Source organism: Thamnophis sirtalis, unplaced genomic scaffold, assembly GCF_051295495.1.
Source record: "Thamnophis sirtalis isolate CommonGarterSnake01/CBP01778 unplaced genomic scaffold, rThaSir2_p1.2 scaffold_9, whole genome shotgun sequence".
NCBI classification, from domain to species: Eukaryota; Metazoa; Chordata; class Lepidosauria; order Squamata; family Natricidae; genus Thamnophis; species Thamnophis sirtalis.
The window spans coordinates 78426676-78442002 of record NW_028261389.1 but is presented as its reverse complement, the minus strand read 5'-3'; the positions used below and the strand labels follow the sequence as shown (position 1 = coordinate 78442002).

The following is a 15327-nucleotide window of genomic DNA, read 5'->3' as shown; positions in this document are numbered from 1 at the left end:
ATCCTGGTGGCTCAGTGGTTAGAGTGCAGTATTTCGGTCTGACTCTGCCCACTGCCAGCAGTTCGATCCTGGCAGCCTCTAGATCGACTCAGTCTTCCATCCCTTCCAAGGTGGTTAAAACGGGGACCGAGATTGTTGGGGGCAAGAGGCTGACTCTGTAAACCGCTTAGAGAGGGCCCGTAAATTACTGTTGAAGCGGTATATAAGTCCAAGTACTATTGCTCTTGCTAATGGGAATGTCTTTCGCTGCTTCTAAGTTTTCGAAAGAGTCAGACTGCCCATCTAGAATGTTTTCTGTCTTGAGAGATTTTTTTAAAGCAAACCAAGGACCTTGTTTCACTGTGTTCCCATTGTTAGTGTAATTAAGTTTCTGAAATATGATATTTGCCTGCTGCACATTTCAGAATTTGCCAAAATGTGATCTGAACATGAAGATATGTCTGTAAATATCTTCCCCGGGCTTCACAATGGAGCCACCATATCCTTTCAAGTCATATTTGGGCTTGCTCTGGTGGGAAAAAAGGAAACGCATAGATAATGAAGTCTGGGTTTAACATGTGTTTTTTTGGGGGGAGAAAAGTTTTTATTTTATTTTAACATATAATATGATCCAAAGCATATCTATACATCTTAACCAACATTTTTGAGTATTCAATAGTATATCAATTCCTCTTGCCATTAAGCCTCTTCAATTTTTATTTGCTCTTCTGCTTTCCATACACATTATTTCATCTTCATCTCTCCTCTTCTCCTTCTCTTCTCCTCCCTACCTTCTTCTCCCCTATATCCTCTCTCTCTCTTCTCTACTTTCCCTTGCTCTCTTCCTCTCCTCTCCTCTCTTTCCACACCTTCCCTCCAGTGGTGGGATTCAAATAATTTAACAAGCGGTCCTCTGCCCGAATGACCAGCTGGGTAGGCGTGGCTTGGTGGTCTTGTGACTGGGTGGGTGTGGCCAACTCAATGTCACTCAGGTTGATGGGCGCTTCTCCTTAGCTGTTACAATGTAATAAGGGTTAATCGACGAGGCAGTTTCTGTAAGCAGGGCAATAAAGATTAAGCTAGAAACAACACTAGAATGTTTCCTTCCTGCCTTCCTTACAGGATTAGCCCTGTAAAGTGGGGGGAAACACAAAAGGAGATTTCTTCCAACAACCGGTTCTCCGAACTGCTTAGAAAGTTACGAACCGGTTCTTCCGAATAGGTGCGAACTGGCTGAATCCCACCACTGTTTCCCTCTCTCCTGCTCTTTCCCTCCCTTCTACTTCCCTCTCTCCTGTCTCCTTTCTCCCTCTTTCCCTCTCTTTATCTCCCTTCCATTCTCCATTTTACGTGGTGTATTTCCACCTTTTAGCAAACTCCATTTAATATCAACGGAGTTGATAATTGTATCCTCAACGAAAGAAGCGAAAAAATGTTTTCCATATTGCTAGTTTTTCTTTTAAAGATATACCTTTATACGAATTCCAATTGTTCTCTCTCTCTCTCTCTCTCTCTCTCTCTCTCTCTCTCTCTCTCTCCCTCTCTCTCCCTCTCCCTCTCCCTCTCCCTCTCTCTCTCTCTCTCTCTCTCTCCCCCCTCCCAAATAACAACCATCTCCTTTTGAGTAATATTTGGGCTTGCTTTGGTGGGAAAAGAGGAAACTCATAGATAATGAAGTCTGGGTTTTACATGTTTAGGAAATTAATTCCTTTATCTAGGAATATATGTATAAAATTGAGGAAAAATTATCGGTAGCCAGCCAAGTCTGGGAGTCTAGACACCAGTAAGTAACTCCTTTGGGCAGACAATGTTTTCTCCTGTCTCTTTTCGGTGCCCCATTGAATGCCTACAAAGTCGTGTTTTCCAAAACATGACTGCGAGACTTTGGACCGTGGCTTCCTTGTGAAAAACCTATCGCCGTGTTTGCCAAATATTTTTCATGTCACGGTCATTGAGTACCGAATTTCCCAGCGCTTTTTTTTCCTCGTTTGAAATGGATCTTTCCATTGTTTCACGGCGACTTCTGAAAGACCCTCTTGTTCCTCCCTGGTCTGTGATCTCTTTCAACATTTTCGTGGCAGAAGGCTTGAAAAAAAAAATTTCTGGAGAGAAAGGCTTCTAACCCCCGGGTCAAATTCTTGTAAGGAACATGTAACAATACTAAAAGGAAAAAAACAAAACAAAAAACAAATGTTCCTTCGCAAAGAAGCCAGCCAGCCAGAAATCACAACACAACATCAAGATGTACGGGATAAAAATCCTCTTTGTTTTCCCCCACCACCCACTACCCACAAAACCAGGGGTGGGCCAGAGGTGGTATTCAGCAGGTTCTGAGCAATTCTGGAGACCGTTAGTGGATATTTAGAGCAGTTTGGAGAACCAGTAAATGCCACCTCTGGCTGGCCCCGCCCTCTTCTCTTCTCTGCCTCCCGAGTCCCAGCTGATGGGGAAGGAATGGGGATTTTGCAGTATCCTTGAGCCGGTCAGGATCGAACTGTTGGCAGTTGACAGAGTCAGCATGCAGTACTGCATTCTAACCACTGTGCCACCATGATGTTACTGGTTGGGTACTGAAAGAAAACAACCAAGCTCAGGGAACACCAAGGATCCCACAGTTGGCGTCCTCCTCTTCCTCTTCCTCCTCTTCCTCCTCTCTTCAAGCACTGATGATGTTACCTAGTTGGGTAATGAAATGTCTGGAATAAAACCACCAAGCTCAGAGAGCACCAAGGATCCCACGGTTCAACCCTGAGCTGCAAATACTCTCTATTATCGATACTTGGCTAGTTGGTGAAATTTTGCAGCTACCTAACTTTCCTTTCCTTTAATATCACAGGCGGAGTCGAAGGCAAGATGTGAGACATGGAAATCCTATGACTCAATGTCGGGGATTTAACCTCAAAGGTACGTTGAACTCAAAGATAGCTGGGTTACGGAAAGAAATGGCCCTTTTCTTTCTGAGTGAATCATGGTGGCCATTCCACGTGCTAGTAAAAATAGTGGATTACCCCTAAATGTGTCCCGTTTTTCCTTCCCATTGGGCGGTGTGTTCTTGAGAGGGTATTTAATTTCACTGCAGCAGGAGTGGTTGGTTGCAAAAACCCCTCTTATCTACAACGTTGGCCAAAGTTGACTCCACAAATAAAGACGTCTCCCTGAGCTTTTGAAGTTCGACTACTTTTAAGTTTCATGATTTTATTGCAATTGTGTCATAAGGTCAGCGGACCTCCGGAATCATCTTTATCCATTACCGTTCTGAAGAAACAGAATATCGATTCATTTGTTTTCCAGCTACATAAATGGAAGCTACTGTACAGACAGTTAACAGAATAGCAGAGTTGGAAGGGACCTTGGAGGTCTTCTAGTCCAATTCCTTGTTTAGGCAGGAAACTCTACACCACTTCAGACAAATGGTTCTCTAATCTCTTCTTTAAAAACTTCCAGTGTTGGAGCATTCACAACTTCTGGAGGCAAGTTGTTCCACTGATTAATTGTCATCACTGTCAGGAAATTCCTCCTTAGTTCTAAGTTGCTTCTCTCCTTGATTAGTTTCCACCCATTGCTTCTTGTTCCGCACTCAGGTGCTTTGGAGAATAGTTTGACTCCCTCTTCATTGGGGCAACCCCTGAGATATTGGAAGACTGCTATCATGTCTCCCCTAGTCCTTCTTTCTATTAAACTAGACATTCCCAGTTCCTGCAACTGTTCCTCATATGTTTTAGCCTCCAGTCCCCTAATCATCTTTGTTGCTCTTCTCTGCACTCTTTCTAGAGTCTCCACATCTTTTCTACATCGTGGTGACCAAAACTGAATGCCGTATTCCAAGTGTGGCCTTACCAAGGCATTATGAAGTGGTATTAACCCTTCACATGATCTTGATTCTATCCCTCTGTTGATGGAGCCTAGAACTGTGTTGGCTTTTTTGGCAGCTGCTGCACACGGCTGGCTCCTATTTAAATGGTTGTCTGCTAGGATTCCAAGATCCCTTTTGAAGTTACTACTATTGAGCAAGATCCCACCTATACTGTACCTGTGGGTTAGTTCTTGACTTACGATCCCAAAATTTATGCTGCTATGCAAAACATTGAAGTGAATTTTGACCCCCTTTAACGACCTCCCTTGCCACAGTTGTTAAGCGAATCGTTGCCGTTGTTAAGTCAGTAACCCAATTGTTAACCCAGCTTCCCCATTGACGTTGTTTGTCAGAAGGACGCCAAAGGGGGTCACGGTCACCTTGGGACTCAGCAATGGTCATAAATACGAACGAGTGGCCAAGCGTCCAAATTCTGATCATACAATAATCCAGATGCTGTGATGGTCGTAAGTTTGTAAAAACGGACGTAAGTGCCGTTGTAACTTCCAACAGTCACTGCAAACGATTCTAAGTGAAGGATTGCCTGTATTTTGGCTTCGGTGTCCTATTTATCGCGAGGAAGGAACAGGAGGGGTGGTCTGCTGGGGAATTGCAGGGGTTCGGGAGAACCTCTAGCCAAGATTGTGTGCAGTTTGGAGAACCCCCAAGTCCCACTCCTGGCTGGCCCCGCCCACCCTGCCCACCCCTCCCAGGAGTCCCCATACGGCCCGTAAGTGCAGGGTGAACACAGAGGCTCAGGGAGAGCGAAAAACGGGCCTACCGGAACGCGAGGAGGCCATTTTTGCCCTCCTGGAGGCTCGAAGAAAGCTTCCGGAAGCCCCCCTCCTCCATGGCCGCATCTGCCCACCAACTGGGCAGAGAACCCCTTGCTAACATTTTTTTAAATTAAATTTTTTATTTATTTATTTATTTCCAAAACAAACATATGTTGTAAAAAGTATATCAGCTGGTTACAAAAGGCTTTTGTGCCTCTCTTCCACCGTCCTCAAATATAATTCATATTAATTCAAATATCTTAACTCAAATATTTACTGTCTTAACATCATCATACCTCCACTTTTATTTGACCACAATTATTTAAACATCCTTCATCCTTAAATATACCAAGATTCAATCCACAACCACATGCTAACATTTTTTGAAGCCCATCCCTGGAAGGAAAGTTGGCACAGCTTAAGATTTTCCAAAAATTCTGAAAAAAAGGTAGTTTATTTATCTATTTTTAAATCAAAGCTCCAGCCCAAAACCAAACGCAGCCCCCCCCAAAAAAATACGTTCAAGAAATAAGAAGTTACTCACTTTTTCCTTCTTTTTATTTTTAAGGCTTTGACCTTTTTTTTCCTTTCTTCCTCCTTCCCTTTAAAGAGTGGGAAACGATCCCCTGTCTCGGATTCCAGCACTTAAGATTATATAAGGCAGCTCCATTTTAAGCGGAAGGAGCAGCCTTTCCCAAAATAGTTAGGCTGCACCAGGTTTCTCAAAACAATTTTTCTCGTGGTTAATTTGTTAAGTGGCTTTTTGTTTTTTTCCAGAATGGGTTCCTATAAAAGGAAGGTGTATTTATTGATGGATATTTGATGGGTTGTGCTCAGGGAAGAGTTTCATCCTGAAACTTGAGGGAGTTTGGGTGTGATTTCCACCTTTTTTTCCTTTTTGGGAAAGAAAAAAGCAATATGACAAGTACATGATCTGAAAATTTGCTTTATTTTGAGTATTTTCAACTCATCATGGGGCAGTCAGCTGTATGGAAAGCCGTAGAGTAGAGTAGAGTAGAGTAGAGTAGAGTAGAGTAGAGTAGAGTAGAGTAGAGTAGAGTAGAGTAGAGTAGAGTAGAGTAGAATACTGTAGATTAGATTAGAGTACAGTACAGTACAGTACAATACTAAAGATTATAGTAGAGTAGAATACTGTAGAGTAGAGTAGAGTAGAATAATGTAGAGTAGAGTAGAATAGAGTAGAATACTGTAGAGTAGAGTAGAGTAGAGTAGAGTGGAATAGAATACAGTACAATACTGTAGATTATAGTAGAGTAGAATAGAGTAGAATACTGTAGAGTAGCGTAGAGTAGAGTAGAATAATGTAGAGTAGAATAGAGTAGAATACTATAGAGTAGAGTAGAGTAGAGTAGAATAATGTAGAGTAGAGTAGAATAGAGTAGAATACTGTAGAGTAGAGTAGAGTGGAATAGAGTACAGTACAATACTGTAGATTATAGTAGAATAGAATAGAGTAGAATACTGTAGAGTAGAGTAGAATAATGTAGAGTAGAGTAGGATAGAGTAGAATACTGTAGAGTAGAGTAGAGTGGAATAGAGTACAGTACAGTACAATACTGTAGATTATAGTAGAGTAGAATACTGTAGAGTAGAGTAGAGTAGAGTAGAGTAGAGTAGAGTAGAGTAGAGTAGAATAATGTAGAGTAGAGTAGAATAGAGTAGAATAATGTAGAGTAGAATAGAATAGAATAGAATAGAATAGAATACTGTAGAGTAGAGTAGAATAATGTAGAGTAGAGTAGAATAGAGTAGAATACTATAGAGCAGAATAGATTAGAGTAGGATAGGGTAGAGTAGAGCAGAGCAGAACAGAATAGGTTGAAAGGGACCTTGGAGGTCTTCTAGTCGAGCCCCTTGCTCAGGCAGGAAACCTGATATGAACCCTCCTTAAAAATACATATTTTTTTCCTTCAGTAACATAGAAGATTCTTTGTGCATGCACGCAGTTGTGAACTTGTTGTCTTCTTTTCAAAGCCATCAGCTACAAAATAATGAAATATGGAGTTATTGTTATTATTATTACTTAATCCTGCTGCATTTGAAGCTTTCACATAAAAAAACTTCCTTTTTCAAAAACAAAAACACCGTGGGATGTTTTTTGGCCAGTCATTTATTCTCTCGTACACACCCTGGGTCTCACAGGGCTGTTGTCCTAAAGAAACAATGAAGCTTTAATCCCCATGAAAGCTCTCTGTGCTCCTGGAAAAGAAAGACAGGATGACAATAGCAAAGTGATGTAAGCAACATCGGAATTGTAAAAATCCTGCCTTGGGGCTTTTATTTTTATAGGGAATAAAACATATGAAAAACAGTTGCTGGAATTGATTATGTCTAGTTTAATGAAAAGAAGGTCTAGGGGAAACACGATAGCAGCCTTCCAATATCTCAGGGGTTGCCCCAAAGAAGAGGGAGTCAAACTATTTTCCAAGGCACCTGAAGGCAGGACAAGAAGCAATGGGTGGAAACTAATCGTGGAGAGAAGCAACTTAGAACTAAGGAGAAATTTCCTGACAGTGAGAACAATTAATCAGTGGAACAGAAGTTGCCTCCAGAAGTTGTGAATGCTCCAACACTCGAGGTCTTTAAGAAGATGTTGGAGAGACATTTGTCTGAAATGGTATAGGGTTTCCTGCCTAGGCATGGGGTTGGACTAGAAGACCTCCAAGGTCCCTCCCAACTCTGTTATCTTTTTTTAACATGGCTTTCCTGTTCATTAAAGCCTTGTAATATCACACCCGGGAAGATTACACACCTGGAAAAATCTTCGAAAAGGCAAAGATCACGATCTTGGTGGGCTTCAAAGTACACATTGACAGAACAACTTAACCGCAAGCACCAAACACTGCTACTATTGAAAAGGTGGAGACAGGGGGAGTGAACATCACTACATTGCTGAAAAAATGGGGACAGTCATAATATTGGCAATCCAAGACTTTGGAATAAAAAATAACTGATAGAATAGGAATAGGAATAGGAATAGGAATAGGAATAGGAATAGGAATAGGAATAGGAATGGAGTGGAGGAGTGGAGTGGAGTGGAGTGGAGTGGAGTGGAGTGGAGTGGAGTGGAGTAGAGTAGAGTAGAGTAGAGTAGAGTAGAGTAGAGTAGAGTAGAGTAGAGTAGAGTAGAGTAGAGTCAAACAGAGCAGAACAGAATGATGGGATGGGATGGGATGGGATGGGATGGAATAGAATAGAATATAGGAAATAGGAAATAGAAAAAGAATAGAATGTAGAATAGAATAGAATAGAATAGAGCAGAGTTTAAAGACAGGTAAGGACGATGGGTGGGTGGGTGGGCCCTCTGGAGCACCGTACTGGAACTGTATCCGGTATTCCGGGCAGGAGTATCGGGGCGTACTGCCTGCAACCCATCACTGGAATAAATACTGATGTTTGTGATCCTCCCCCTCCCCCTCCTCCCCCTCCTCCTCCTCCTCCCCCCCTCCTCCTCCATTCATGGCACAAATGCCACAACTGGGCACCTTATTATGATTACAGTACTACCAGATAGCTCTAAGTGCATCTACGATAGTTGCCAGACAATTAGGATTCAATAGCTACTAGCTGATGTAAGGTTGTAAGCTATAATCTGTAGGCTGATGCAATGAGGATGATTCAGCAATACATGTATCACTTTTTAAAGACTCTGATGGGTCCACATAAGTCACTCTTTAAGAGGTGTCTATACAGTATATATGTGATCATTAGAGGGCATTCCTCTCTCTCGTCATGTATTTCATTTCTCTCCTTGTGTCCATAGCTGAGTGGTAAGGGATTTATCTACCGTGTATATGTCTGTATATATTTGTATATAAACCACTATTAATTTTCTACAGGCTCTGTGTGCTGTGTTGTGCTCCTGGGTTTATTTCGTGATAATCGTCATGCTGCCCAAACTCTGGCAATAGTTAAAGATAACATGATAGAATATACTCTGTCCCGAGTAATGGAACTTTTTCCAAGTGGTGAATTAAAACGTTCTTCATTTTTATTATATTCAAGTGCTGTTCCAATCTTACAGGGTGGCATCTATTGTACAAAAACAACACCAATGTCTCAACTATGAATCTCAAAGTGTTGAAAATGTTGATTTACATTCTAGCTTATCGAAACGCAGCTGAGGTCATTCAGTACGGAGTCAAGAACAACACCACGTTCCTTGAGTGTACACCTAAATCTCCCCAAGCTTCTATCAAATGGCTTTTCCAAAAGGACAATGACCGAAGGAAAGAGGTGAGTGCAGTGGTGGGATTCAGCCGGTTCAGGCCAGTTCGGGCAAACTGGTTGTTTAATTGCTGGCTGGCCATGCCCCTTCCTACACCATCCCTTCCAGGAGTCCTCAGGTGGCCTGTTTTTGCTTCCAGAAGCCTGCAGGGAGACCTAATAGGCCCAAAATGGGGCATAGGGAGTTGTGAAACCCTCCATGGCCCATTTTTGCTCCCAGGAACCTGCAAAGAGGCCTACTAGGCCCAAAACGGGGCACAGGGGGTGGCACACACCCCCGCACTCTGTTTTTACAGCCAGGGGGTGTGAGAGGCAGCCTTCATCCTCCTGCCAGGGAGTACAGGAGGCTGAATGCTGCCTCTCACACCCCCTGGCCATGCCCATCATAGCCACGCCCACTCAGCCAGTCATTAAGGCAGAGACCCGATTCAAATGTTAAATCATTTGAATCCCACCACTGGTTGAGTGACCTTATTGAAAAGCAACAAGATACAATGTGTTATCATCAGGACTGGTTCAGCAGATCATAAACCTGTTTTTTGTTTTTTTCAAGATACACAAAACAACAGTGCGTTCTTTAACTCGCCAAGAATGCTCGCAATCGAGATGCCAGAATTAAAATTATTTTCACTGCTTCAAAGTGTCTTGAGTGAAATAAGAATCCGATGGCATGAAGCATCAGACATGATCCAGCAATTTCTTTATGGACAGTGTCTGTAGGAGAGAACCAGGCTAAATCTGATGGAGGGATTCATTTAGTGAAGTAGAATGAATCTTTTTTTAAATTATTATTATTTATAAACTAGCTGATAACCCGGCATTTTCTAAGTATTTATTTATAGGGGGAAAACGTCCGGACCAAATGTAATTTCTAATGTTGGATTTTCTCCCTTACTAGAGGGAGCCCCCTTGTGGAGGACTGTGAAGCCATTACCATGGCAACTCTACTGTGCTGTACAGTAGAAGCCATTTTACGGCAGTACGGTAAAAGCCATTTTAAGGCACAACAGACTGTATCTTAACGGAATGCATACACCGAGGGGTTTTAGGGATGTTTTACCCCCACTATATTTGTTTCCAGAGAGTGTACCAAGTTTGGTTGAAATTGATTGAGGCGCTCCAGAGTTATGCTAATACACACACACACACATACACACACACACACACACACACACACACACACACACACACACACACACACACACACTGTTTCTATGTGGACAAAAATATACTTTTATATTACTGATTATCAGCATCTGAATAACACCCGGATCACAAATGTGAAAGGGAGCACTAAGTGCACTGCTTTCATTAATTTAAATTTGTTTGTTTATATCTTAGATTAATAATTTATGGTAAGAGTTGAATTAAATTAAATGCTTCTTCAAACTGTACAGTCGAGGGGCCATCAGCGCAGGAAAACCAAAAGGAAACAAAAATTTAAAAAATCCAGTTTTTTTCTATTATAACAATGTCCGATGAAGAAAACCAAACAATTGGTTAATAATTTATTTATTAGTTTGATGGACTAAGTGGTGCATTAATAATTTATTTATTTTTTGGGGGGGGGAAACTGTTAATAAGTCAGATGATTCGATAGCAAGATAGATTAACCCAATGACCAAAAACTTTAACTTTTAACTTTAACTTTTAATAAATTTATATGCTGCCGAATCCCGTAGGACTCCGGGCGGCTTACAGAAACAAGTTAAAATAAGGAGTTAAAAATAAAAAGAAACAATTTAAAAAGAAACAATGTAAAAAAAAACGCACCATACACTCAATCTGGGTGGGGCTGGACCTCATTCATGAAGTCAACAGCCCCAGGTCTGCCGAAATAGCCAGGTTTTAGTGGCTTTTCGGAAGGCCGAGAGAGTGGGAAGGGTCCAGATCTCTACAGGTAGGTTGTTCCACAGTGTCGGAGCAGCTACAGAGAAGGCCCCCCTCTGAGGAGCCACCAACCGGCATTGTCCGGTCGACGGCACCCGGAGAAGGCCCAGCCTGTGAGTTCTTATCGGCCGTTGGGAGGTATGTGGCAGGAGGCGGCCTCTAAAAAGTAACATTTTGGACACAAGTCTCTTAAACTTTTGAACATAATATATTTTGGACTGTCCCTAGGTGAAACTCAGTGAAAGGATCCTAGCCACGCAGCAAGGTCTTCTCATCCGTTTGGTGCAGGAAGCTGACCGTGGGACGTACCACTGCATTGCCACGGAAAACGGCTTCAAGCAAACCATAGCCAAGGTGAACTTCAAGGTTTTGGATTCCGACACCGTGGCCTTCATGACGGACAAGTGGTCTCCGTGGACCTGGGCCAGTTCGCTCCACGCTTTGCAGTTCCACCCCAAGGACCTGGCTGGATCTTTCAGCCACTCCGAACTCCAGATGATTAATCAATATTGCAAAGACACGCGGCAGTTGGGTCAACAGGCTGACGGTTCCTCCAAGATGAGAGGGGACTACAACAAACTAAAGGCTCTTCTCAACAGCCGGAAAAGCAGGAACCGTAGGAACCAGTGGCCCGGATCGTAAGGGCCAAGATCCATCCATAAACTTCTTCTTCATCACCACTGCCATCTTGTACCCTCACTCAAGGAATTCATTTCTAATCAGGTGGTTTTCTTTCCCGGCTGAGAGTAGAGCGAAACAGTGACCAAGCTTGCTTGACAGAAGTTCAAGGACACTCGGGACACTCAAACTCTCTAAGCTGAAATCAGACCAATAAGACCAAGTCCGAAGAGATGTCCATCGTGACGTAACCTAGTGATCCCGTCTTGCTTCTGCTCTCTAAGCCTTCAGAGAGGGTGTTGTGCCATGTTTCCAGGTCATCTTTGTTGACCTGATGACGAAGCACTGAACGCCCAGCTTGGAATCATGGAAGTTTGGAAGGAAAGAGTGGTTAGGACAAAAAGTAACTTGAAGTGGTCTCCATCTACATGTATGGCTTTGTGTGTGTCTGTATGTGATTCTCTGTTTACGGTACGTTGTGTTGACAAATGAGCTCTTGTGGATGCACAGATTCCAAAGTCAATTTCTCATATTAATGTCACGGGAGGATTGTGCCGGTTAGGAATTATGGGGTTTGTGGTTACATCACGGCTAAAGGAGCCTCAGACTGGGGAAGGCTAATCTCACCACCGTTGTGGCATTTACCGTATTCGGTTAGCTGAGATCAAAAATATTCCACTTCCGTTGTGTATTTATATAAAATGGAACCTTAAAAATGATGCATATATGCAGTCCAAAACTACAGATAGTTCTTGACTTACAACAGTTCATTTAGGGACAGTTCAAAGTTACAACGGCAATGAAAAAAATGACTTATGACAGTTTTTCACAGTTAACAACATTTGCAGCATTTTTATAATCATCTGATCAAAATTCAGATACTTGGCAACTGGTTCCTATTTATGACGGTTGCAGTGTCCTGGGGTCACATGATCCCCTTTTGTGACCTTCTGACAAGCAAAGTCAAGGAGGAAACCAGATTCATTTAACAACCGGGCTGTTAACTTATCCACTGCAGGGATTCACTTAACAACGATGGCGAGAAAGTCCGTAAAATGGGGCAAAGCTCACTTAACACATGTCTCACTCAATGGCGTAAATTTTGGGCTCCATTGCTGTTGTAAGTCAATGACTACCTGTATTAAACCCCGGGGATCAAGTGAAGGAGAAATGTGGCGTGAGGATAAATATTCGTGGGAAGTTCCAATAATTTATTTTATGAATCATCTCACCTGTAATACAATAGTACACACAGAACCCACAAGACAATGAGCTACCTATATGTTGACAGATTGACAGTAGTGATTCGATCTAATTAGGAATTTGAAAATGTCTTAAACTGAACCTGAAAAAAGTTAATGAAATACCCAATTTCAACCCTCATGTAGTGTAGCCGACATAATGATGGGAAAGCTATTGGTAGAGTGTGTACACACACACACACACACACACACACACACACACACACACACAAATACAGATGACTGAATGCAGAGGTAGTATTCAGCCGGTTCGCACCAGTTCATACGAACTAATAGCGGAAATTTGGGCTGGTTCGCAAAACTGGTTGCGACCTCTGGCTGGCCATGCCCCCAATTGCTCCCTGTTTGCCACTGGTAAGGCCGCATGGAAGGCCGGCAAGCATGCTGGGGCCACCCGACCGTGGGGAAGGGAGCTAGCAGCCTACTCCCATCCCCGTGGCCGTGCCATCCTTGCCTTCCGCGTGGCCTTCCCAGTCCTGATTTCTTGCCTTCCAAGGTTGGGTCACACATTCAGCCGGTGAAGGGGGAGACACCGTTTCCAGGGCAGCCCAGCCAGCGGGTGGGCGGGGGAGACACAGGCACTACACTGGGGCTGAGAGAGGCAGTGGCAGTGCTCCAGGAGTGTGGATGGATGTCCCAGGGTTGCACGTGTGGTGCACATCTGCCCACCCTCCGGAGCACCGCCACAGCTCGCTTTCTTCCTTCTGCCGCTATGCTGCCAGCCTGCATGCCATTATATTGATAGCATTGGCTGACATCCTGTGTAGTGATATAATCCATTCGGGACATATGTTCATAACGCATGAATAAAAGATAGACCTGTATCTTCAGTGGTACCAACCATGAGGTCTTCTCCATTCACTTTGTTTCTATTTCTCGCACTGCAAAGCAAGTCAGAAAGGACATTCATCTCAAGAGGTTTTTGGAATCTTCCTGCTTGTTCAGGAATGCTGTGGTAGATAGCAATAGCAATAGCAGTTAGACTTATATACCGCTTCATAGGGCTTCAGCCCTCTCTAAGCGGTTTACAGACTCAGCATATCGCCCCCCAACAATCTGGGTCCTCATTTCACCCACCTCGGAAGGATGGAAGGCTGAGTCAACCTTGAGCCGGTGAGATTAGAACCGCCGAACTGCAGATAACAGTCAGCTGAAGTGGCCTGCAGTACTGCACCCTAACCACTGCGCCACCTCGGCTCTTCCAAGCAAAGTATCCCATTTTCCATGCTCCATGGGAGTTGGCCAAGAGTGAAGTTCAAGGGGGAAGCGCAGCTGGCACCAATGTCACCAGTTCCCTCCAATGATCGATCAAATGTTGATAGCGACGAAAGATCTGTGCTTTTCAACTCTTATCTTTTTCTGATTTAGCCTCATGTTCAGCTTAATTCAAATCAACTTCTTTTGAGGACGGTGCAACGATAGGGCTGTTTCGAATAATACATGCCTTTGATCAGTTTTTACCTAATCTGTGTGTACAACATTCCTTATTTACGGGTTTTTGACTTTTCAATAGGACAATTGCATTGCAGAATTCAAAGAAGTACCGTTAATGATGGCGACCCCATAAGGCAGAATATTCACTGGAGGAGCGCGAGTCAAATAGGAAGAGTGACGCGGTGGCCTAGAGGTGGCGCTCTCGCCCCACAATCAGGAAGGTGTGAGTTCAATCCTGGATAGAGGAAGATATTTCTCTCTCTGGACACACTGAGAGAATATCTGCTGCAGTGGTAGGTTGCAGGCGGTACGGCCTGGTATGGGCATACCGGAGCCTGCCCAGAGCACCGGATACCATTCCGGTACGGTGCTCCAGAGGGCTCACCCAACCGCCTGAGCTCCTTACTGGTCTTTTATGTCTTCAGTGCTTCTGCACACATGCACGGCGCATACAGTGCCTGCGCGACGCTCCGCTGAGCAGCTGGAGCATCGCAGAGGCTCACAGAGGCACTAAGACACATGTGTGTGCAGGAGCTGCCCACATTCATGTGCACGCCACTGGGCCCGTTCCAACTGTACCAGTGGAATGGGATCCGGAACCCACCACTAATCTGCTGAACAAAACTCCGCATTGGCAACAGGAAAGACATCTGGCCAGTAAAACTCTCTCTTAGATCCATTGAATTGAATGAATTTATAGGCCGCCCAATCCCGAAGGACTCCGGGCGACTTACAACAAATAAATTTTAAAAAATGGAAAGTTAAAAAACGAGGAAACACAGATTAAAAAACCACATCATGCACCCAGTCTAATCGGGGCTGTACCTCAGTCATGAGGTCAACAGCCCCAGGCCTGCCGGAATAGCCAGGTTTTAATAGCCTTTCAGAAGGCCATGAGAGTGGGTAGGGTCCGGATCTCTGGGGGTAGTTCGTTCCATAGGGTCGGAGCGGCTACAGAGAAGGCCCTCCTCCGGGGAGCCACCAGCCGACATTGTCTGGCTGACGGCACCCGGAGAAGGCCCTTCAGTTGTCCAGACTCCACCCCACAAGGGATTATGGGGTGATTAAATGACGAGGATGATGATGAAGCATGAGTCAAATAGGAACATTTTTTTTTTAAAAAAAAAGCTAATTCAGCCACTCGATTCCTTGTTTCTACTCTGGTTTGAAAAGTTCAGAGTCAACCAGTTCCCCCCCCCCCCCATGAGGCTTACTCAAGAAGCATCTATGCCAAGTGGCCTCCGATATCCCTTTGGTTGTGCGTGAA

The 15327-nt window shown here is 43.7% G+C and overlaps 1 protein-coding gene across 1 annotated transcript in view; it reads left to right on the top strand.

Annotated features, from left to right (window-relative positions):
* Positions 1 to 13467, top strand: part of SEMA3C (semaphorin 3C) — a 157179-nt gene extending 143712 nt beyond the window's left edge. The window contains exons 16-18 of the mRNA XM_087722358.1: positions 2816 to 2883; positions 8735 to 8865; positions 10975 to 13467. Of these exons, the coding sequence (XP_087578484.1) occupies positions 2816 to 2883; positions 8735 to 8865; positions 10975 to 11388 (613 nt within the window). The 3' untranslated portion in view covers positions 11389 to 13467. The remainder of the gene's footprint in view (positions 1 to 2815; positions 2884 to 8734; positions 8866 to 10974) is intronic.
* The last annotated feature ends 1860 nt before the right edge of the window (positions 13468 to 15327 follow it).